The sequence below is a fragment of the Ptychodera flava genome, chromosome 13 (genome assembly GCF_041260155.1).
Source record: "Ptychodera flava strain L36383 chromosome 13, AS_Pfla_20210202, whole genome shotgun sequence".
Taxonomy (NCBI): Eukaryota; Metazoa; Hemichordata; class Enteropneusta; family Ptychoderidae; genus Ptychodera; species Ptychodera flava.
The window spans coordinates 12,072,464-12,098,542 of record NC_091940.1 but is presented as its reverse complement, the minus strand read 5'-3'; the positions used below and the strand labels follow the sequence as shown (position 1 = coordinate 12,098,542).

The 26,079-nt window shown below is 37.4% G+C and overlaps 1 protein-coding gene across 7 annotated transcripts in view; it reads right to left on the bottom strand.

Annotated features, from left to right (window-relative positions):
* Nucleotides 1-806: 806 nt before the first annotated feature.
* Nucleotides 807-26,079, bottom strand: part of LOC139147425 (kelch-like protein diablo) — a 27,181-nt gene continuing 1,908 nt past the window's right edge. For 5 of the 7 annotated variants that reach the window (XM_070718525.1, XM_070718527.1, XM_070718528.1 and 2 more), the window contains 6 exons: nucleotides 12,791-12,948; nucleotides 11,793-11,940; nucleotides 8,607-9,170; nucleotides 7,676-7,883; nucleotides 5,733-6,023; nucleotides 807-4,512 (listed from right to left, as the gene is read on the bottom strand). In XM_070718525.1, the coding sequence (XP_070574626.1) occupies nucleotides 4,097-4,512; nucleotides 5,733-6,023; nucleotides 7,676-7,883; nucleotides 8,607-9,170; nucleotides 11,793-11,940; nucleotides 12,791-12,930 (1,767 nt within the window). In that variant the 5' untranslated portion in view covers nucleotides 12,931-12,948 and the 3' untranslated portion in view covers nucleotides 807-4,096. Of the gene's footprint in view, nucleotides 4,513-5,732; nucleotides 6,024-7,675; nucleotides 7,884-8,606; nucleotides 9,171-11,792; nucleotides 11,941-12,790; nucleotides 12,949-19,520; nucleotides 19,584-24,146; nucleotides 24,219-26,079 lie in introns of those variants that run through there. The other 2 variants (XM_070718524.1, XM_070718530.1) reach the window with 2 other exon arrangements.

Genomic DNA, 26,079 nt, shown 5'->3' with positions numbered 1-26,079 from the left:
CATTGTAACACTGTATTTGGCAATTTACTTAATCGACCTATTCAAAATTTGATATTCTTAACTGATTATGTATGATAAACATGACAATTGTTAATCTTGCTTACCAAATTCCTAGGGATGACCTAATTTACATTATTCAAATTAGCATGACATTTCCATATTTAAATATCAGGTATTTTTGCTCAAATTTTTCTTTAAATGTCTTGTTCCCATACGCCCTCATCTGATAGCTTAGAACTTTGCTTTATACCCAGTACAAAGCATGACCTTATTTAGGTTTGTTCCAATGATCATGAAATTTGCGTTTTTGTTTCTTGTAGAATTTTCCCATTTTTGGTCGAATTTCTCAGAGACCAACTGTCTGATAGCTTTCAAATTTGGTACAAAGATGCGTGAGGATGTTATCACATACATGTCCACATATATACAAACACCATACATACGTAGTACATCATACATCTATACATACATACCCGGTATATGCATATATAGATACATATATAGATACATATAATATATGCATATAGAGATACATATATGCATACACGATAGACACAATATATATATATATATATATATATATATATATATATATATTATATATATACTATATGTAACACCTAAGTCCTGTGTTCTACTTGTTACCGTATATATAATATATATATATATATATATATATATATATATATATATATATATATATATATATATATATATATATATATATATATGCATAAATACAAAATATCATAATATATCACGTGCATGCTATACATGCATACTTAAAGAGAAAATGAATGCTCATCTTTTATGTTACAATCTTTATTTACTCACAAAATAATGGACATATTCCAATTACCAGTAGACAAATCAATGAATTCCTACATGACCATCAGGAAAATTCCACTTAAAAAGCATTTGGTTATTTACAATACTTCAATCATGAATAGTCACTTCTAGCATCTATGCTTCACTGAACCATTAAAAATTTTGGCATCACCTGCACTAAGAAGGTCTCAAATATATGCTATTGTACCATCACACAAGGTATTAATATACAATCTATTCACACAACTTTTGTGACATTTCTCACACAAAGTTAAAGAATTTCATGTTTAGTTTAATATTCTACATTATTCAAGATGATTTTTCACCATGAACCAAGAAAGCATTTTTTAAACGTTCCTTATTACCTGATAGGAAAACAGAGTTTCATACATATTTAATATTTTTAAAATCTAGATCAGACATACGGAGGAATCAGAGAAGTAGGATACATTATTTGATTGGCTAAATGGCCAGGTGGCACCAGATGTTGACATGCTAATCACAGCAGAAAGAATCAAATGGCACAATCATTGAACAGGCAGGTGTAATGCATGTTATACTCACCTGTACAATGACATCCGCATAACCGGCAATGCACAAACTCAAAACATAATATCTAAATCAGTTTCCAGTGATTCCAAAAATGAAATATTGTCAAGTTCTACAGTGAAAAAGTTCTGGAAAGTTATTATGTAACCTGAGTGAAATGCTAGCGGTGAATTGATAATTGTCTTGGTGCTGGTATGCCAGCTATACCCTTCTCCTTTTGAAGGAAATTGTAAAGAAAGACAAAAACATAAAAAAAGCTTCCTTGATGGAAAGATTTCTCACAAATATCAAGAAATATTCATCTACAGATTCACCTCAGTAAAGGTACATTTAAGACATTGGCAGTTAATGCTATTAATGAAAAAATCTTGGCTTGTAATTCAACATTTCAAATCGACAGTACTTTCCAAGTGTTTCCAGAAGCTTGGAAAACACAGGGGTGGCTGACTTACAAAACAATACCAAAGTTGAGAAAACATGATTCCCAATTTCTTCAATAGGGTAGGTGGTCACACATAACAGGGAAACAGAGATTGGGGGGGGGGGGGGGGGTGGAAGCGGGGGTGAGAATATGAAACCAAGACACAGAACAGTGTGCAGAATTAATGCATGAACAGAGTAATAGACACATTTCACGGTCTAGTCGAATCAATTGCAAAGAACTCTTGAAACCTTGCAGCAGACTTACAAACAATACAGTAAATGCCACCAAATTGATTATATTTCAGAAGTGTAGCTCTCTCCAATACCTGATCACAGATGTATGCCTGAGTGAGTGCTTCCAATCAGTAGACAATACCATAGATAATACCATAGAATACTTTACAAAACTGAAAAATTATAAAACACATATATTATATAACAGCCTCTGGTATTAGGGTTGTACAGGTATATCTTTTAAACATGTTTGAAATAGAGTCCACATTTTCACTTGAAATTACTACATTTCAACTAGTGTTTTCAGAAAGACCCTTGTACTTGACCATATGTAATCTTGAAAAGACAGCATAGAGTTCTCCCACTTAGTGTCAAATAGTTTGATGACACATTATTCAGATCAACAACGTAACACACAGGAACTGTCAGAGAAAATCATTACCAGTGTTAAAAGATGCTGTAACACCAGAAAAATTGGTTCTGAAAAAATGTGACAATGTTTGGTGTGCTTGGCTGCAAAGAATGAAATACATTTATGTCGGCCTTTTGAAGGCGCCAACATCCTGCTGCTGGTAATGTGCAGTGTCTCGGAAGCTTAAAGCTTATTGGTTGGCCGAGGTTCAAAACAGCCGATCCACTGCATCCTTCCAAACCAATGCATACTGGCCCTCATGCTGTGTAGAATATTAGATGTGCCTTTACTAAACTTTCTTCACTACTGTACAGTATGTTTCCCATGCATTATCGTAAAATAATTTGTCAAAAATTATTTCATGAGATGGGGAAGTTTCCAGTTAAAATTTACTTTGAGTTTCATACAAGTAAATGACACAATTCAAATGACTGTGAAAAAAAAAATGTTTAAGATATTTTCTTTTTCTCAGATCTCAAGTTCATTATTGTTACTTTTCCCTAATCTTAAAAAGTACAAAAATTTTCCACGTTTGTTTGTCTGTCACATAAAAGCAGTTATCTTATCAAGCTTCTTGCACATCTTTTCAAGCCTCTTTGCTCTCTTTTGTATGTAACCTGAGTCATATTAATATTGGTGAACTAAAATAGGAATCAACACAAAAAAGGTAAACGTTTGTGGTACAAAAAGCCAGAATCAGATTCAGCTTCAGATCTAACATATTCCTGTCACTTTCTTGATGAATAATCCTCTAGCTGAAGATTGGTACTTCAAATCTGAGGAGCTTAAAGAAAGCAGCCATGAGATAGTTCTGAGGACAAAGCAATTGACTACAGTACATGTAGATGGAGTAAGATGTGAACTTGTATTGTAATTCATCTCCTTTTTCTATTGTTTTTCACCTGCAAATTATTCAGCCACATGGGGGTTAAAATCCATTAATAAAGCATAGCAGATGCTCAGGGACATCATAATCAGTTTAGCATGAACCTGAAAGTGAGTGCCATCCTTCCAGTATTAACACATTTGGAGACTGATCAAACTATCAAAAGAAGCATGATGAACTTACAAAAACACTATAGAAGAATAATATTCCAATATCATAGAATCTATTTGTTTACCCAGGTTCATTATTGACTTCGTGCAAACTAAAGTCTGATTATGTTAAACTGTTTCTATTATTCTTTAAGATATTTTCATCAATCGATTACAGATCATTACTTATCAGCTTCACAACAAAATCTCTTCATCACTCTAACTGAGAGGAGTTCCCCACACTCTTTGGAACCAAACCAAGACTGCACATGAAACTGTGTTAGGTTCTTCCCTAGATATTTTAGCATTAAATTACAGTTGCAGCGCATTTATTGTTGACCGACTTTGTTGTGATGCCAACAGCGTACAGACTACTATGTAGACATCATATTAGTCACATTTTCCAACTCTTTTGAGGGTGTGAGACTACCATGGACAGAGTTAATATTCACATTTTAAATCACAATATAAATTTAAAAGTTGTGTCACTAAAATTTCGGACCTAAACATCATCATGAAAGTGTCAAAGGACAGACTGCTGATGATTTTATAGTGAAATTTGTGCATTTTTTTACAAAGCTGTATAAAATGTTATCAAAAATGATATCAGAGATTTCAACAGAGCATCACTGTTGCTACGCCAACACCATACCGCCTCTGTAGCATGGGGCATGCACTGCTCCACTTGTTCAGTGCTGGGTCGTACTTATCGACAGTGTTCGTACATTTGGAGCTGTCAAAACCGCCGACCACGTAAATGCAGCCATTGAGAGCTGTGGCACAGGCACTGCTGCGCAGCTTGTTCATTGGTTTCACAAACGTCCACTGGTTGCTATCGGGATCGTAGCGCTCCACAGAGTTCAACCACTCTCTGTTGAACCCACCGATCGCATAAATGCAGTTGTTGACCACCGCTACTGATACGTATGCCCTTCGGATGTGCATCGGGGCCACACTGGTCCAGATCTGTTGGCTTGGATCGTAGCGCTCAATTGATGTCAAGAAATCGTCCTTGTTTCCCTTGTTACCACCTGTTGTGAATAAATATGCAAATGAAGGGAATTAACAATGCATACACTATAGTTTACTAATCCTTCTCACATTATGTCACACCAATGAGCATTCCTTCTCCCAGCCATTCCCTGATATACAGTGGGTAAGAAATGCTGCACCTTTTTTTAGCTTTTTTTCAGTTTTTCTAACCCCTTGATATTTTAATATGCCAGTATTATTACACATTCATCTTTTTAAGGTTTTTACCATTCTGAGTATCCCTGAGAAGATTTACCAAAGTTGACCAAAGGTAAAATCACTACTACCATCATAACATAAAAATCAGACAAAAGCTGCAAAAACACCAAAAGTACCCTTTTTCGTACATTGTATCATGTTTTGCTCTGTCATGACCACTGTATTGTGAGTTTTTCCGTGTGTAACATGTAACCCTTTGAGCACTGTAATTTTTCCCCAAAAAATATCAGGGCAGCATTTTACCAATTTTCATGAATTTTTCTGTAATTTTGTCCATGATTTTGGACCAAATGGACATAAATTTTCATGGGCTACACTTTTTGATCAAAATTTTGGTAAAAATCAGGAAAAAAAATTCTAGATCTGAAAGAAATTGTTGGTGTTATGTTGTATAAAGGCAACAAAAATTGACTTTGGCACTGAAAGGGTTAATACTGTGACAAAGCTGGGCAAGACTGAAGATTAACAGACTACAAGACAGCATTTCGCACAAATCACTGGTAACCTAAGGAATAGCCACAGTTAGGAATAGAGCACATTTTGGTCCTGATGGAAAAACACCTTTTAGTTTGTGCGATAACAGTAGAGGGCCAGGGGTAAATCGTCCCCTCTCGACCGTCAATGGTTTGTGTCAATCAATCTTGACTCATGGCCCAGTAATGTTCATATGGTAATACACTAATACTATTGGAAGACTCCAATTTCTAGTCACCTCAAGCAAACCCTTGACATTGACACATCGCTTGTGTGTGACATTATCTCTTTGATTGATGAGTTTGTTATCACCATTCTATACATTATTCAGTGAAATGCTAACAATCACTGAAGAAGGGGATATTAGATTCATGAGTGACTGAGACAATCCACTCGAATTGTTCCTATACCCCTTTCACAACAATGGTTTGGACCAAAGCCATTGTTATGAATGGTGAGTGTGGACCTGTTTAGAGAAAATTGGGGATGAACAGTCATAACCTGCCACTCATCACCAAGAACCTACCTGTGCCACCTACAGCGTACAACATGCCACCGACCACTGCTGTACCAAAGAAGGCTCTCTTGTGCTTCATGGACGGGACATAATTCCAAGTATTCGTCTGATGTGAGTAGACTTCAACAGTGTCCAGATACTGCGAGTCGTCCTGGCCGCCACACGCATACAACTGTCCGTTCAGCACGGACACGGAGGTTCCGTGTCTTGGCTCATGCATCGCTCCCAGTTCTTCCCACTTGTTGGCCATAACGTCATATTTCTCCACAGAGTTCAGAGCATGCATCGAGTTGCTGCCCCCTGCCAAGAAGTTTGATAGAAAAATCAGCGATACGTTCACAAATGTATCTACGCTGTGCCGGTATATCAAACTATAGGGACCAAAGGCACATTTTGAAAATGGGTGCTAAATTTGCTGGCACATCCAAAGGCCCTTACAGAAACCAAGTCCTTGTCAATGAAATATTACCTGAATAACGTGAAAAGATTTGCATAGTGACACGACTACAGATTGAACGTATTGAAACAAGTCATCGTTGATGACACAGTCCCCACTTGTTAATGGGTATTTTGATTACAGGTCCTCAGAGAGGATAGAGTCCTCTTCATTTGGTCTGTGATAAAAATACTTTTGAATGAATTCGCTTGATACATGTCTGAGTTATGGTTCAGGACATGAAAAAATCGTAAAAAATGGTCGCACAGTGGCCATATTGGATCGCATCACAAAACAAATTGATGTGCATAGCTATGACATTGGTCGATGTCCTTGTACCAACTTTGAATAAAATCGGTTGAAACATGCGGATATGCCTGAGAAATGGCTCTGTACATGAAAAAATCGTAATAAAATGGCCGCCTGGCGGCCATATTGGATCGTATCACAAAACAGATTGACGTGCATATGTATGACATAGGTCAATGTCCTTGTACCAACTTTGAATAAAATTGGTTGAGATATGCCCGAGTTATGGCTCTGTACATGAAAAAATCGTAATAAAATGGCCGCAGAGCGGCCATTTTGGATCGTATCACAAAACAAATTGACGTGCACAGCTATGACATTTGTCAATAACCTTGTACCAACTTTGAATAAAATCAGTTGAAACGTGCCTGAGTAATGGCTCTGTACATGAAAAAAATTGTAATAAAATGGCCGCCTGGCGGCCATATTGGATCGTATCACAAAACAAATTGACGTGCACATCTATGACATTGGTCAATGTCCTTGTACCAACTTTGAATAAAATCGGTTGGAACATGCCTGAGTAATGGCTCTGTACATGAAAAAATCGTAATAAAATGGCCGCCTGGCGGCCATATTGGATCGTATTACAAAACAAATTGACGTGCATATCTATGACATTGGTCAATGTCCTTGTACCAACTTTGAATAAAATTGGTTGGAACATGTCTGAGTTATGGCTCTGTACATGAAAAAATCGTAATAAAATGGCCGCCTGGCGGCCATATTGGATCGCATCACAAAACAAATTGACCTGCATCTGTATGACATATGAAGTAATCCTTGTTCCAAGTTTGAATGAAATCGCTCCAGGCATCTCTGAGATATCTGCACGGACATGACCAAACCTATAAGTCCCCCCGGACGGTGTCCGTGGGGACTAAAAAGGTAATTCTGATAATACCGGTACAGGCATCACTCAATAAAAATTCTGAACATAAAATTATCATGATCCAGAGGATGACTTGTCAGTCATATTGAATCACACCGCAAAACATCTGCAGTAGACAACAAAAAGTCAACCTACATGTACAGTTTTTGTTATTGCCAAAGTTTGAAAGATTGTCACAAGAGTGTTGGACTTTTTGGAAGTGAATAGAAAACAAAAAGATGGCCGTCGACTACTCAATTACATGTATCCCTGATGGGTCATACTGCTAAACATCAGTTCAGAGTAAGTGTACATCATCCTAATATGAATACTTACCGACTACATACACAATATTGGAGTCAGACACCACTCCAAACGCAGACCTTGGAGTGTTCATTGGACTGATTGGGATCTTGTTTAAGCTGTTTCCTGAAGTGTAATCTGAGTGAGGTAGGATGGTTGTCCAGCAGCTTTCGTCTAAAACATGACACTGCACTGTTGTCAAGGTACTGCCGTTAGACTCTCCTCCGATAGCTAAAAGCCCCTGTTGGCAAAAAGTCAATGAGAATATAGTTGTCAGTATATCAATGTGTGTGAGATTGTACTTATTGCTATGGCGTTGCCATCATACACTGCTGTTAAACTGGACAACTGGTTGTCTAGTGGTGCACAGTATAGTGTGCTTGCTCACACAGAAAATATCAGAGGGAGTTACAATACTTGCCCTACGCAGGCTGCAGAGCTGTTTTTTGAGTAATTTTTTCATCTAATAATTGAGAGCTGTCCTTATAGAGGTCTGTTTCATTAACATACACCTTTATGCAAAGGAAAGATCTTAAAACCAACTATTATCAAACCTTGAATACACTACTGTATATCAGAGTGTTACTATGTACTGAGAACAATTAGAGCAGCTCAGCGACTGCATCTTTTAATTCACGTTATTATCATGATTTTAGTATAAAGTACAGTTGTGTCATTTCATATCATGTCATAACAATCTTTAGGTATTACAAAGGGCATCCTCAACACACAGCTTTCACTGTGCCATGCACTGTATTTCCATAGTCACTGCATGCAGCACAACCTGTACTTTACTTATACAGACTGGGCTCTGTAAGTGACAGTGCTCGGCAGACTTTTAACGGTTTGTCATTTGCCTAGTTTCTGTCAAGGAGCTGTCACAGCACCTATGCATCATGATCTAAAACTGCTTGCTCGAGCCTCTTGATGCCTCAGATACTAGAAGAGGTTACAAAATTCTTACCTTTGGTCTCTTGCTGTAACATTTCCTCCGTCCCTTTCCATACTTCCTGAGCACATTATCTACATTATTGACTCCCTGCAAGACCCGCTGTACTTCACTCAGCATTTTGCAGTACTCGGGAATTTCTGCCAGCACGACTTCGTTGTTCAGTTGGTCAAGTAGAAATTCTGGAGACACCTGAAAAAGCCTGATTTTCTCCAGTAGCGTGCTGAGGTGGCACATGCGCTTTTCCGCGTCCTCCTTCACCCAGCGAATCACCGACCCAAAGACCTCGCTTTCGTTGCTGACGCCCAGGAAATCTGAGCCAATGAGTTTTGTGAGCTGTTCGTACTTGAGGTGGAGGAATTCTTCTTCTTTAGCGGTCTCGGCGAAGTGCTCGTAAAGGTACTGTCGCGCTTTCTCAGCGAGTTCGTGGCAAGAATGGGCGTCGGCGAAATGCCAGATGCCAATGCAATTACTAGGGTGTAACTGTCGTTGCAGGAACTCACAGCACGCACTGCGAACGCCAGTCAGCTGCAGCAAGTTGGAACTTATCATCAAATCCTGTACATTGGCATCATTTATCTGAAATCCGAGTAAAAAATGGAATTATATTTGGCACCTGGACACTGCATCATCAGAAATTATGAATAGCTTTTTTCTAAACGAAATACACAGTAACCAGTTTATACAGTATGTGTGCATGTAGTGTGGAGATCGATTCTTGTCCTACATGAAGACCAAGTAGTTTTGCCAAATCTTACATTTTAAGTTGTACAGTTGGAGGGGATGAGTTCATCGTTTTCAGTAGTGCAGTTGAACTACATGCACAGGAACAGGCATGGGGGTCGGGGTTGAAAGGTTAAGAGTGAATTACTGATATACATCAAAGATATCAAGCTAGAATTGTTTTCATGTGAGTGAAAACACATTGTAAAATGTTATACATCACTTGTACAAAAGACAATGCAGTGAAAGCAATTGTCCAGCTGGGTTACATCATTACCGGTACTGCCCTTTGATAAAAAGTCTTTCATTATTGCTGCTAGTCTGAAAAAACAAATTACTTTCCAGGGTAACTTGCAATGGTCTGTTTTGAGTCTGTGTTCTAAATATCAAAGCGCCCAAAAGTCCTGTCATCTCCAACACTCTTGAAATGACAGTCTAAATCAGGACCATGCAGAGGTTAAATCACAACTGGCTCCATTTTTTACGTGGTAAAAATTCATAAATCTTGATTTGCTTGATAAGATAACAGCAAATTTGTTCAAAGACCATTATTATCAATATTGATATATTAGGTGTTGCTTTATACTACCCTTTTGACTTTTGACTTTGTCTGGTGCGCGACTGTCTGACTCCAACCAGTAGTGAAATGATGCTGTGAAGGTCAAAGGTTAGAAGCCAGAGGGTGTGAAATCAGACATGTAAGACTGTCTGACTCCAATTACTAGTAGAAAGATGCTATAATAAAGGCTAAAGTTAGACACTGGGTAGGAAGTCAGATATGTCGATCTGGGTCACCCACAAAGGTTGCAAATTTATTCATAGGGGAAACTTTTGAATTGAAAAAAAAACCGGAAGAATAATGCAATAGAATGAAAACAATGCTGGCAGTAAATCAAACATGTAGTAAAAAAGTCATCGTTGATGACACAGTCCCCACTTGTTAATGGGTACTTTGATTACATGTCCTAAGAGGATAGAGTCCTCTTCATTAATTGAGACATGCCCAAGTTTTGGCTAAGGACACGAAAAAATTGTAACAAAATGGCTGCCATGCAGCCATATTGGATCATATTAAGAAACAAATTGACATACATATGTATGACAAAGGTTAATGTCCTTGTACCAACTTTGAATAAAATCGGTTAAGATATGCCTTAGAGTATTATGGCCCTCGACAGGAAAAAATCGTAATAAAATGGCCGCAAGGCAGCCATATGGATCGTATCACATAACAAATTGACATACATATGTATGACATTAGTCAATCTCCTTGTACCAACTTTGAATAAAATCCGTTGAAACATGTCTGAGTTATTGCTCTGTACATGAAAATATCGTAATAAAATGGCTGCTAGGCAGCCATATTGGATCGTATCACATAACAAATTGACGTACATATGTAAGACATAGATCAATGTCCTTGTACCAACTTTGAATAAAATCGGTTGAGATATGCCTGAGTTATGCCTCTGCATATGAAAAAATCGTAATAAAATGGCCACACAGCAGCCATATTGGATTTTATCACAAAACAAATTGACATGCATATCTATGACATTGGTCAATGTCCTTGTACCAACTTTGAATAAAATCGGTTAAAACATGTCTGAGTTATGGCACTGTATATGAAAATATTGTAATAAAATGGCCGCCTGGCGGCCATATTGGATCGTATCACAAAAAAAATCGACATGCATATCTATGACATTGGTCAATGTCCTTGTACCAACGTTTGATAAAATCGGTTGAAACATGTCTGAGTTATGACTCTGTACATGAAAAAATCGTAATAAAATGGCCGCCTGGCGGCCATATTGGATTGTATCACAAAACAAATTGATGTGCATATCTATGACATTGGTCAATGTCCTTGTACCAACTTTGAATAAAATCGGTTGCAACATGTCTGAGATCTGGCTCTGTACATGAAAAATCGTAATAAAATGGCCGCCTGGCGGCCATATTGGATCGTATCACAAAACAAAATGACGTGCATATCTATGACATTGGTCAATGTCCTTGTACCAACTTTGAATAAAATCGGTTGAAACATGTCTGAGTTATGGCTCTGTACATGAAAAAATCGTAATAAAATGGCCGCCTGGCGGCCATATTGGATCGTATCACAAAACAAATCGATGTGCATCTGTATGACATATGAAGTAATCCTTGTACCAAGTTTGAATGAAATCGCTTCTTGCATCTCTGAGATATCTGCGTGAACGGACGGACGCACGCACACACGCACGCACGGACGCACACACGCACGGACATGACCAAACCTATAAGTCCCCCCGACGGTGTCCGTGGGACTAAAAGCAAGACAATAATATAAAGAAAGGTTTTCTGATCTGTAAACAGGAACAAAATGGAAACAAGCACAATAGTTTACAGAGCTTGCAGAAATAAAGGGAAAGCTGCAAAAAGAAAAAAAAAATCCATAATGAAGGACAATAGTGTTTCATATTCTGACTTTACCTTGACTGTGGCAGTGTAGGCGAAATCGATGAGATCTTTGATGGCGTTAGGATTGGAATCTCGGATGGTAACACACTCTTGACTGCTTTCTGCAAGCTGCCCCGTAAACATCGCCCTGAAATACGGACTGCATGCGGATAACACTAGTCTGAAATAGAATAGACAGGTTGAAAAAAATAAATATGACACCCAGTTTTGTGTTAATTATAGACCCATACGAAATCAATCTACATAATATATGTGGATTATTATTATAATTGTATTGGTGGAGAAATGAATGCGTTTCACACATTGATACATCAAAACATTTTCTTCTATAAAAGATACAATGTATCAGACTAATAAAGCAAAAGGGGAACTTTTTGACACTAAAATTAATTTTTATTTCACTGTTAAAGTCTTATGCGTCACATTCTTGATTTAATGGGAGGATACCTGTTACTTTTGACAATATTGTCATTAGTTTTCATCTGTTTTTAAAATACATTGAACATCAGCCTGAAGTGCAGACTACATGGAGATATCGAAAATTTTCAGATGCTTGCAAAATCAGGTCAAAATGTTACTGTCAACCCTTTGAGTGCTGTAATTATTCCCATCAAAATTTAACTGCAACATTTTACCAATTTTCACGAATCTTTCTGCAACTTTTTTGGTGATTTTTCACCAAATCAACATCATATCATATTGACCTACAGATTTTTTTTTCAAAATTTTGGCAAAAATGTGAAAAAATGTGACTTTGTTATATCTAATGAAGGCGACAAAAATTAACTTGGGCGCTCAAAGGATTAAACTTCCTGACATAGCTTTTATGTGTGTAGTGTGCACATGTATATGTTACGAATGAATTCTACTGCTGACTAAAATTCAGTTTTCATTGCAGTCAATGTTATTGGTCAAACAGTAAATTTGAGTGGCCATAGAGTATACAAAATTATGTTGTACCAGTCCTCCCTTAAAATAAATTACATTTGAAGCTTTTGAGTCCAATGTACCTGTGTGCCGGTATTTTGCACTGCTCAACCTCGATGACCACATCACAGAGAGTTCCCGTGGACCTGAACGACTGAAGGGTTTCCAAGACTGAGTTTGACAGACATCCATCTTGGTACACCAGTTCCTCACTCCCAGCCATGCTTTTGTACTGGTAGATCTGAAACACGACAAGCGATGAAAAATTTAGTTCTCCTGGTGAACTAAAAAAAAGAGTATTTAAAAAATCTGTCTGCACTGACAGCACACTGCATGGACTTATATCTGACACAAAGTAGCGAGTACAATAGAAATATGCACCAGTTATGGACTCTGATAGGGTAGGACCATTGGCTGACATATGCATAATTCTTTGATATACACATGATTTATTGTTACAAATAGCATATCAATCTATGAAAACTGTCACTACTTGGCAAGCTATATGCATTTCACACAACACACTGAATTATACTCTCAAATCACTGACTGTAATAACAGGAACTTTAGAAATAGACTTGATATGAAATCTGTAAAGCTTCAAAACTACTTTACACTGTGAACTCAGCGAAATTCAATCATGGCGGAATTCAAACCAGACGAATTTATGGATGACCTTGATCAGGACACATTTAATTCCCTCAGAAAAGACAACCTCATAGCACTGGCAAATTTCCTTAAAGTAGAAGTTAAAAGATCTATGCGCAAGAGGGAAATACAGTACCGTATTGCCAAACATCTAATTGATTTAGGCCAATTTGAGGAATCCACCCTGAAAGATTATGAGCCCAAGTCTACCTCTGAACTCAGAAAATTAGAATTAGAAATGCAGACAAATTTGGAGATCAAGAAACTAGAATTACAAATGAGAGAAAAAGAATTACAAATGGAAAAAGAGAGACAGGCAGATTTGGAGCTTAAGAAATTGGAATTAGAAAAGGAAATGAAAGAAAAAGAATTGCAAATGGAAGAAAGACAGAAAGAAAAAGAAAGGCAGGAAAGATTAGAAATGGAAGAAAGACAGAGAGAAAAAGAATTGCGATTAGAAGAACAGCGATTACAGGTAGAAATAAACGTTTAGAGCTTGGACAGTCAGGAAAATTCTTCCCTTCGGACAAGTTTGACATCACTAAGCATTTCAGGTTAGTTCCCCCTTTCCAAGAAAAGGATGTTGACAAATATTTTCTCCATTTTGAGAAAATTGCTCAGAGTCTGAATTGGCCTAAGGAGTCCTGGTCTATGCTTTTGCAGAGTGCTTTGGTGGGTAAAGCCAGAGAAATTTACATTCAGTTGTCAGTAGAGCAGGCTTCAAATTATGATTCTGTGAAGGAATTAATTCTCAAGGGTTATGAGTTGGTGCCTGAAGCGTACCGTCAGAAATTTAGGGATTGTGAGAAGGCGAAAGACCAAACTTATGTTGAATTTGCTCGAACAAAAGAACAACTGTTTGATCGCTGGTGTTCTTCTGAAAAGGTCAGTCAGAATTATGACAAATTACGACAACTTGTTTTGATTGAGGAATTTAAAAGGTGCATCCGGAGTGACATCAAGACGTTTATCAATGAACAAAAGGCAGATACATTGGAGGTTGCTGCACGTTTGGCCGATGATTTTCGTTGACCCACAAATCTTCATTTCTCAGCAAACCATCCCAGCCTTTTCATACAGAAACAATGCAGGTAAATTTAACTCCTCCTTTTCATCCAAGAATTTTTCAAAGGAGAGTAGGAAATCAAATGACAACAGTTCACAAAATTCAAGTAACACTTCCCCATCATCAGATCCCAAGTCTCAATCTCCTTCTGACAAACAGTTCGGTACACTTTCTTGTAATTATTGCAAGAAAGACGGCCATTTAATGTCAGAGTGTTTCAAATTGAAAAGAAAACGTGAAGGTCAAAGTGGTCAAAGTGGATCTAAGCCCACCGGCTTTATTTCTTCATCAACTCAATTAGAGTCTAATAATGTGTGCAACACATTTTCTGAGGTTAAACCCCTCTTATCCCCAATTATGAGGTCAAGGTCATTCTTCTCAAGATAGCATTATGGGTATTTTCGAGCCATTTATTCACGATGGTTTTATATCACTTTCTAGTGATTTTTCTTCCGCTACCCCTGTCAAAATTTTAAGAGATACCGGGGCTTCCCAGTCTCTTTTGTTGGCAGATACCCTGCCGTTTTCTGAAAAGTCATTTCAGGTTCTAAAGTTCTTATTAAGGGTGTAGATTGCAATGACTTATTCCTGTTCCTCTCCATAATGTCTATTTGTCTTCGGACTTTGTTTCTGGACCTGTGGCTTTAGGTATTAGGCCTTTTTGCCTTTTGAAGGGATTCACCTTCTTCTTGGAAACGACCTTGCTGGGGACAAGGTCATTACTAATCCACTTGTGACTGATAATCCTAGTTTAGATCAAAATCCAGAGCCAATAGAGGAAGACATTCCCGGCCTTTTCCCTTCATGTGCCATTACTCGAGCCATGTCAAAGAAAACTTCCGAGAATCAAAATACTCTCAAAAATAATGTCACAGATGTTGACTTAAATGACACCTTTCTCAGTCAGGTGTTTGACACGGATCATTCCGTTATCCCTCGTGGATTTGAAACTTCCAGTAAAACTTCTGCTGACCAAAGTCAGACATTTTCTAGATCAAATCTCATTGCAGAACAACACAAAGACCCAGATATTTTGTCTTTGTTTGACAGGGTAGATGATGAAGGTAAAACTTAGATAGCTCTGTTTCCTATTATACAAAATCTGGTATTCTCATGCGTAAATGGAGACCTCCAGATGTTTTGGTTGATGACGATTGGGCTATAAAACATCAAATTGTGGTTCCAAAGCCCTACCATGCTGAAATATTGCGCCTGGCCCATGAAACCCCCTGGGCTGGTCACTTAGGAGTCAGGAAAACTTATCACAAAATTCTCAGTCACTTTTATTGGCCTAATCTCAGGCAGGATGTAGCACATTTCTGTAAAACTTGTCGCACATGTCAAATGGTAGGAAAGCCAAATCAGACCATTCCAAAGGCCCCTTTACAACCAATTCCTGCATTTCAAGAACCATTTAGTAGGATACTAATAGACTGTGTTGGGCCCCTACCAAAAACAAGATCAGGAAATGAGTACATGTTGACAATTATGTGTACATCAACTCGGTTCCCAGAAGCCATACCACTGAGAAATATAAAGACAAAGACTATAGTGAGAGCTTTAGTCAAATTTTTCACTTTATTTGGCCTACCTAAATGTGTCCAGTCCGATCAAGGCTCCAACTTTATGTCTGGTATTTTTCAACAAGTAATGGATCAGCTAGGCATTAAACAGTATAGGTCATCCGCCTATCATCCAGAAAGTCAGGGTGCTCTTGAGCGATTTCATCAAACTTTGAAAAACATGATTAGGACTTACTGTTTTGACACAGAGAAACAGTGGGATGAAGGAATTCATTTTTTGCTCTTTGCTGTTAGAGAGTCAATTCAGGAGTCTCTTGGTTTTAGCCCATTTGAGCTTGTATTTGGACATACAGTCCGTGGCCCACTTAAGCTCGTTAAAGAGAAATTCCTATCAGACGATGATGATTGTCTGAATATTTTGCAATATGTGTCAGATTTTCGTACGAAACTCTCTAAAGCATGTGAATTAGCCAGAGAAAATCTTGAGTCATCTCAGCAGTCAATGAAAACCAAATATGATAAAAGCACCTCAAAACGGAAGTTTGAACCAGGTCAAAAAGTTCTTGTTCTACTTCCGGTTCCTGGCAAACCACTCCATGCTCGTTACTTTGGGCCATACCTAATTGATAAGAAATTGAGTGATTTAAATTACATCATAATAACACCTGACAGGCGAAAACAAAAACAGCTATGTCACATAAATATGCTTAAGCCATATTTGGATAGGGATAATCCTACTATAACTCAGCCTGTCAGTACCGTCAGTTCTGGCCATATGAAGATAGTGATACTGAAACTGACTCGAGTGAAAATACTCTAAACTCAAAGCTGGGCTCGGTCAAGCTTCAGAACTCAGAAATCCTGGAGAAGCTGGAATCTACAAAGTTGGCACACCTCCAGCCAGAACAACAACAACAGGTAAAAGAACTGCTCCACGAATATAAACACCTGTTTCAAGATGTTCCAACTAGGACAAACGTCATCTATCACGACGTTGATGTTGGGGACAGTAAGCCTGTAAAACAACATCCATACAGACTGAATCCAACAAAAGCAAAATATCTCCAGGAAGAAGTCAAATACCTGCTGGACAATGACTTTATTGAACCCAGTAAAAGTAACTGGAGTTCGCCGTGCATACTTGTTCCCAAATCAGATCACAGTTATCGTATGTGCACAGACTTTAGGAAGGTCAACACTTTAACAAAGACAGACACTTTCCCAATCCCGAGGATTGATGACTGCATCGACCGAGTGGGAAAAGCCAAGTATGTGACGAAATTTGACCTACTGAAGGGATTTTGGCAAGTCCCTCTGACGGCTCGTGCTCGTGAAATATCCGCCTTTGTTACACCAGACGGATTGTTCCAGTACAAGGTGATGCCATTCGGAATGAAGAACTCTCCGGCAACGTTCCAACGGATGATCAACGACGTCATATCCGGGCTAGACGGGTGTGCAGCCTACGTTGACGACGTCATCCTGTATAGTGACACCTGGGAGGAACACATCAAGCTCATGCGGAAGTTCTTTGAGAGACTGAGTAAAGCAATGTTGACTGTCAACCTTGCCAAATCTGAGTTTGGTTGGGCGAGGGTAACTTACCTCGGACATACTGTAGGACAGGGTGAGGTAAAACCTGTTGATGCAAAAATCAGTGCCATTTCAAGTTTTCCCATACCAAACTGCAAACGACAACTGATGCGCTTTCTCGGTATGGCTGGTTACTACAGAAAATTCTGTCCAAATTTCTCCGCAATTACTGAGCCTTTGACTAACTTACTTAAAAAGAAAGTAAAGTTGTTTGGTCAGAGCAATGCCAACAGGCATTTGATACACTTAAAGCATACTGCAAAGTGCCCCAGTGTTGTCTGCACCAGATTTCACTTTGCCATTCAAATTAGCTGTAGATGCTAGTGATACGGCTGCTGGTGCTGTTTTATTGCAAGAGGATAGTCATGGTGTAGATCATCCTGTTTGCTATTTTTCACGCAAATTTAACAAATCCCAGAGAAACTACTCTACAATTGAAAAAGAGTGTTTATCTTTGATATTAGCTTTACAGCATTTTGAAGTTTATGTTACTTCTTCAAATCAGCCAATAGTGGTTTATATTGATCACAACCCTCTTGTTTTTCTGCAGAATTTAAAGGCAAAAATCAGAGATTGCTAAGATGGAGTTTAATGTTACAGGAGTTTAATCTTGACATTAGACATATCCAAGGCAGAGACAATTTAATTGCAGACTGTCTCTCTCGTATTTAGAGTTTATTGTTGTTCACTTTCAAGAAATTTTACTTTAGAGTAAAAAAAATTTTGAGTACTTAAATCTTTTTCAAGATTACATTTGTAAAAGAAAGATTTTTCTTTGAAAAATTTTCTTTTTTTGAAGAGGGGGTGTGTTATGTAGGTCATTTACCCCCACACTCATCATGACCTGAGTTCAATTAGTCTAGAACATTCTCAAGGTCACTGCCCTTAATGACCTCACAACCTTGAATTCAATTAGTCATGTTTGGAATGTTCTGGAAAGTTGATTAGTTGTGTAAGAGAGATAATTTTAGAACAGTAATTAGCATGTCAATAAAAGTTCTAGATTGTTCTTATATGCCTTTATAAAAGGGACGTGCACAGCTTCCAGACAGACTTTTGGGATCGTGTCTCTTGTGTGTTACTAAACTCCAGCAGTAGTCATTCTCAAGACTTTTCAAGACCTTCACTGTCAACGCTGGATTTATACTGTGGTCTTTGTGCAGCTTCAAGCCTGCAAGCCAAAGGACTGTTCATTCATCCGACTGACTGTTACAACTCTGAGACTGGAGCTTTGCCGTCCCAGCTGAGATAAGTAGTCTGTACACTTTTAAAGCTTGTACTCTGTCCCTAACTGCAATTAGTTTTGTTTTCGTAATAAATTTTGTTTAAACGGAAACTGCTGAGTTCACCCTTTTGTTCGTTTTCTCTGCACGTAACAGTTGAAACTTCTGTTACATTTTCCCTTATTCTTACTTTCTTTGAAAGAAAAGGGCAAGGCTGAAAAATAACAGGCCCATGGTAAGCCGTAGTTCAATCAAACATTATCTTAGGGGGTATGTTTGAATTTATTCACTCTGAGTAGCATCCTCTGACAAGTATAGATTTCTACCATATTAAAGGACAATCAACTTGGACAATACAGGAATTTTGTTTCTAGAGGATATCAAACGTTTACAGATATGACTCACAATGAAATTGCCATAAAATTACTGACAATGCTATAATATGCACAAAGCCAAGGGTTGTGGTAAAAACATCAAAAACCCTGAAAAAGCCTAAAACCACACTGCACTGTCCACAGTGCACATCCTGCTTTGAACAAACAATGCCATTATTATACCCGTAAACCCAGTATACCCGCAAAGTATCAAACAATACCCTGGTGAGATCCATTTCAGAATGATTTCACTTCATGTAATCAGTAACAAATCAATCAGTAATGATCTTTTCCAACAATGCATCACATACATGCATGGACTTTGACAAGTATGAAACAAAGTCCACAATATTAATAACGATGATAAAATTCTGTTTTTCACTCACTGAAGCCTGAGGATGGAGATACAAACCGTTCTGTAGTTGTCAACATGTGCCAGTATATGCAGTTGTATGCAAAGACATGCAGTTATAACAATGATAATTGGAATACATAATGACCTTTGTATCCTTATATATGATAGCATGGGTCTGTTATATAACGCCATATAAGCGTAATGACTGGAAAAACATCAGGAATGAAGAGCACATCACAATGTAATCAGCCCAAACTCTTTCTGTGTTCATTTCAGAAGAGAGTCATTCTCTTAAGTACCGTAGGATGATATAGACAGGTAGCAAAACTTTTCATGGCTACACATCTATGGCTAGGTATTTGTCAGCTTATAAGGTTGTGATGGGGATATATATTGTAATAGTATCTCAACCAATTGATCAAGTCAGTGGATTCTTCCCTTAAAAACAGTTTTCCATTACATGACTAGCAGGAAGATTGACTTGTCCATCCGGTAAATCGTTGTATTTATTAAATTATGTCCCCAGTGAACAAACTGAAGTAACATTCTGAAGTGAAATCTTGTGATTTTAATTTTATTTTACTGGAAATGTCAAACCCAAATATTTGGCTGACACAGTAGCAATATAAATAATTGAAATATAGGAAGCACCAAGCAACAAGTGGACTAGTCTAATTGGTAGACAAATAAAACCATGAATATTTGAATATTAACTTCTGTGTGTAAATCCCATAATAATTTCATTTACTCGTCTTATTCAATTAAGGCAAAACAAAAAACAACTCTCACTGATCCTAAATATATATACTGGGTACTTAAATTTAGAAAAACAGCAATTTTACTCTCTCTTGTGCATATTCCAACCATGCTATATCGTAAATATAGCACAGGTTTTTATTGTCTTGACCAATCAGATTGCTGTATTTGTGCCATCAATATACTGTACAGGGCTCGAAATTAACTCTTTTGCCCGGTAGTCCCATTGGGCTACCATTTTCTGAAGTTGGTAGCCAAGTGACAAGGTCTGGTCGCCCATGCATGAATGAAGATTGTTTTTTTAAAGGATATTTTTATTTATATCTAGACAATGAAAGATTTATTTTGCATAATTCTACCCATGAAGCGAATTTTCTAGTCATTTGACATCAATACCTGCAGAGCACAGATTCACCTATTCAGACATACGCAGAGCTTATATGCAAATTTTGATGTTCGCCATGACAACGACTTTTCACTCAGCACGTGTAAACATAACATGGCTAAAATAGATTGGCTATGAATTTCAGGATGGCAACTTGGTACGATCATGTTCCAATACGTTCGTGGCAATTTTAGCTATTGTCCCCCATTATTTCACTATCATGGGATGATCTTGTACACTTTGGAAAGCGTAATTTGTGGATGGCCCCACAGCTTTTACTTTGCAGTTTGAATGATTTTGCGTTTAATTGTGATTGATACATTGTGTTTAAATATCTATGGAAATAAATTTCATCATTTTCCGAGGCTGTCATCCAAGTACATCAGTTAACATAATGAAACTTTATTGAAAACTTATCACAACAAATTCGATTGCTCTGTCGCCTTTTAATTTTCATAACTGGGTTGACTGTATGAGCGTCGGTCGTCTCACAGCGACCAACATCATGTCGCTCACTAAGTAATTTCATGTCCCAGGCTTTGGTAGTCCGTGTGGGCTACCATTTCATGGGTTTTGGTAGCCCCAGAGAAAAGTTGGTAGTCTGTGGATGCGGGACTACCGCTAATTTCGAGCCCTGTGGTATGATATAATTTTTGGATGCCCTGTGCAAGATTGATGATACCCTCTGTAAAAGTTTGTTTTCAATTCATCAAGATGAGGGTATAAATAGACAATGAGCTTGTAAAATTGTAAAATGAGGGCTGCTGAAGAACAGATGAAATGGCTTCTCTTTTACTAAAATTAATGAAACTGTTTACACTGAATTATAACAAAGCATGATTCGTCACATTAATAGGATTGACTAGGCCCCACCCCCTCTAAATGGTAAATGATACAACAGTAGTCTACATGTCTAGACAGTCAACATGAATATGTACCGGTACAACGCTGGTAGCGCAAGCAAATTCAGAAATTATGAATCTTTAATGTCAAAACCCCTGACAAATGCAGTTTCAATGCTATTTCACTGTAATTTTCCCTTTAATGTTTTATACCTACAAAGGGGAATTAAAGAATTTTATCATTGATTTAGTGTTGGACAAGTTAACTATACAACAGCGTCTTTGAAGTGTGCAAAATGATATTCAAGGGGAAAATGACATGAAACCTAGTTTAGTTTACAGAAGTGAACTTGCAGTTGCAGGGTGAAATATCATAATACTGCTGACTCAGCCATTCTTCAAAGTCTGCAGTAATTTTATAACTGATAAGGAATCCACCAAACTCAGCAGACAGCTCACCCAATGAGTAAACTGATATGCCTAGACTGGAAAGTTTTGAAAGGGGGAATAAAATATAATAGAGTGTAAAACATGATCTGTTGTAGTCAGTTTTGTGCTAGAATCTTTCCTTGGTATTTACATGTAAATTATAACTACACCAAATTGTGTTTTACATTCTTCAATATTTTATCCCCCTTTCAAAACTTTCCAATGAACTGACTGCTGGTCGAAATAGTTTGTTCTAGTATATCAGTTCACTCAGTGAAGGAGCTGCTTGCTGAGTTTGGTGGATTCCTTATCAGTCTTCAGACTATAAACTGGACTTGTTTAGGTAAAGGCCTGGTCATATAGTAAACTGTTCAGCTTACTACTGTAGTTGCTTGGTAATTACGTAATTTGATGTACCGAATATATCTGCCTCAGCCATAAATTAACCTTCTCAGTGCTGTAGTTTTCCAGCCAAAATTTACCTGAAACATCAGTTTTTATAAACTTTTCTGTAATCTTCTCATGATTTTGGATCAAATGGACATCACATTTCAGCGGCTACAGTGTTTTATCAAAATTTTGACAAAAATCTGAAAAAAAAATTGACTGGGATATATTTTATAAAGGTGACAACAATTGTCTTTGGCACTCAAAAGGTTAAGCGAGCAATTAAAATCTGTCTGCTAAATTTACGATGTATTGGATATTCATGTACACATAGCTTGATGACAGTGAGACTGGATACAATTATTCATATCTTTGCTAGCAATTAAACATTTGCATAACCTGTACTCCAGACAGGTCATTGCCCTTTAAGAGGTCACTCAAGGTCGCAATGACATACAAGGAACATACTGCCCCTGTGAACAGCCTCGTGGTACATGCATGCTATAAGCTAATAAGTAATATATTCCAAATATGGCTGAAATTAAACAAAGACTCCCGCTTTTGAGAAACTAGTGAGCTAACCCTTACATTTAGTGGAAAGTCACAACAAAGATGATTTGCTTATCCATATCAAATTTATACACTTCAAAAGTACCATAATTATAAAATAACTGTTTTCATATCATTGACCTTAGTTTTCCATAAACACACTATTACTGAATTCAAAATTCCTCAGTGACTACCATTAACATAAGACATAACAGTCTATTGCTGACATCGAAAAAAAAGATAGATTTTCCAGCTATTTCAACAAAACACTTTCTCTAGCATAAGAAACCTAACAAACATCATTTTCAACCTGACCAAATATACTTCAGTTTTTCAGTTGCAAGGGCTCTCGACTTTAAGGTAGAATGTGCCTTTGAGATAGATATTCAGACTCTCAAATTTTTACAATTCTTTTCTGATCTACCACTTGTTTGGGCTCATTTCTAAGCTATTGGAGTAAGAAAAATGTTCATCAACTTAGTATTTCGAAAATCAAATTAACACAGGGATGGCAGCTATTTTCTATTTTATACATCAGTAAATGTTGGGTAATTGTTCCTCTGGTACCGGACTTTGCTGATTTTTATTCTTGATTTGGTGAGAGAACATTTGAAAGTTTCACCAAAGAAAGTTTGAGCAAAAGTTTAAGTCTTTCACTTTCAAGGCACATATTATCATAAGTTGAATAAAGTAATACTGCCTGAAATATATTTACTGTCCAAAATATCAACACTATGAACTGTTTAAACATTAGGATAGAAATAAAATGCTAAAGAAATTAAGAAATAGACTGAATGAGGCACACTGTTTCAAGTTCTCAGAGGTTGCTCATGCGTACAGTGAGAACACTGACCGTTTAATCCACACACAGCTGTTACTAAAGTTCACACATACTTGACAATGAGATGACAAGTGCTCTACAGTCAAGTTTGACCTGTCGTAGTGAATACACATTGATGCAACGTTAAACTTCATCACTAAGCCAGAGATTTACAAGATCTTGTCTAAATGGAGGAAGTACTGCTCTGAGTGATGCTTTGATAATAATGTCTGAATCACTGAATCTGATACACATATCAATTATGAATTATAAAGAGAGACTTATCATAATACACCATTGATATGACATGGTCACGATGGTGGAGGTACCAGTACTTTATAATCATACAACATTAGAAGATATACAGATAGATGTGATATGGCAGAGATAAACCTCCTTTGTACCTCAGATCGTTGAGATTAACAGTGATAATGTAAATCCAAATTTCTTTTCAAAGAAAGTAAACAGATACCAAGTCAGAATACTCACTGTGGCTGAACCTTTCAGTCTAGATGTTTGTTTTGCTAGCAGAATTATCCCTGACATGTCACACACTCCGGGAAATTTTCCCTGTCAAAGCCACTTTCATTTATATGTTAATTCATGTGAAGGTAAATATCATGTATGGGCCTTTGTGGGTATCTCAATTTCAAGGTTAAACTATTAATGTAAACAGACTGCTATCACAATGAAATTGACCAATCAGAGACAAATTTGTGACATCCGTGCATTCAGTCACTACACAGGACTTCAACCATAGATAGTAGTCTACTATGTATGGTCGAACCATATCCATCCATATTCAAAGGTCTTAGTGAGAAAAACAAAGCAATGAACATCTGCAAATTAGGATGTACACTAACAGTTCACAGAGTTACAGAATGTGTACATGCAACCTGCCATGCAGCTGTTACCATCACAAATTTCACACACTGCTTTACTCAGAAACGTCTAATGCCTGGCCTTCTGTTGTTGAGGTTACTGTGAGTAATAAACAGATCAAAAATTTATAATTCACCAGTGAAAAATTTCTGAAATCTCTTGTTTACAATTCATCGTGTTTTGTCCCAGTGTGCATCAAGACAGTAATCGTCACAGCTGGCTTTCCTATTAATCATGATTGACCTCAAGTATTTGAATGGCTTTCACGCAGTATTCATGCATTGAGGTCCCCCACTTACAATCAATGCTTCTGGTTGAGTGACTTAATTCAAATAAAGTTTGGAGTTTGTGGTTTGTGGTCAGAGCCGAAAGTGTTACCATATGTATAAAGACTGCCAGTACCTCCAGCTTGTCTATTTCGGGACCAGTGCTGGTGTTTGTACAGCAACTCCAATGTGTTCCCTCTCTTACTTGGAAATATTGCAAACCTTTGTAGGAATAATTTCAGGACTCTGCCTGCCTGTGGGACTTAACTCTAGGTCACACGATAAAGCCTTGCTCCAGGTGTCATTGTCACTGAGACGAAATCAATTCACACTGCATCCTTGACTGCATGGAATGATGGCATGCTGTATCATTTGATTCATGGTCATAGTTCTACACTCGCCCAATACAATGCAGTCACTTAGTTTTTATCAGGTACACTGTGTCAAGCAGTTGCTAGCTAGTCAAACAACTGGTCCATCACATTCAAACCAGATCTAGGTACAGCTGAACTCTTGAGAACATAGCAGTGTAGTTACTGTGATATCTTAGGCATATTAAATTCAGATGAGTTGACTATAAATATGCCAATTTTCTAAATTTGCAGACAACAGACAACATCAAAATGTTATTGTAATTTAATCAACACATTTGGCAAATTTGATCTGTAAAACACCGCAGCTCTATCACCACTTTGATCTCAAGACACTTGACCATCTTTTGTCCCTGTTGATATAGATGGCATACACATTGTTTACACTTGACATTGCCAACCTTAGTGTTATCAGGTTTATACACTTATTGTAAACAGAAACTGTATCCTTTACAATATTTCTCAAAACCACACACTGTTTTCTCTACCTTCCAAAAAGGTTATTCCAGCAGTTGCATACGGTAAACAATTAAAATTTGTAAGATAATGAGAGCACAAGTACTTGAGAGCCATTAAAATTAAGAAATGAATCATTGCTTTGAAAAAAAGTTCATGTATAATTCTGACTCTATAAATAATTATAAAATTTTTTACAAAGGCTGAAAGTATCCAGTAAGTGTTTCTACAATGTAAGCGAAGTCACAAACACACGTTAAAACAGAGAATGTGTCATGCAGACTCAACCAAGCACACATAATTCACTTAGAGGAGAAACAGGGTAGGTGTGACGAAACACTTGCAAAAGGAGATACTCTGGTGAGAACATGTGTGTCACCCTCTAAATAGTTTGCAAGAAAAAACTCATGTATTTTAATATAATATCTGCCAAGATTATAAAATGTA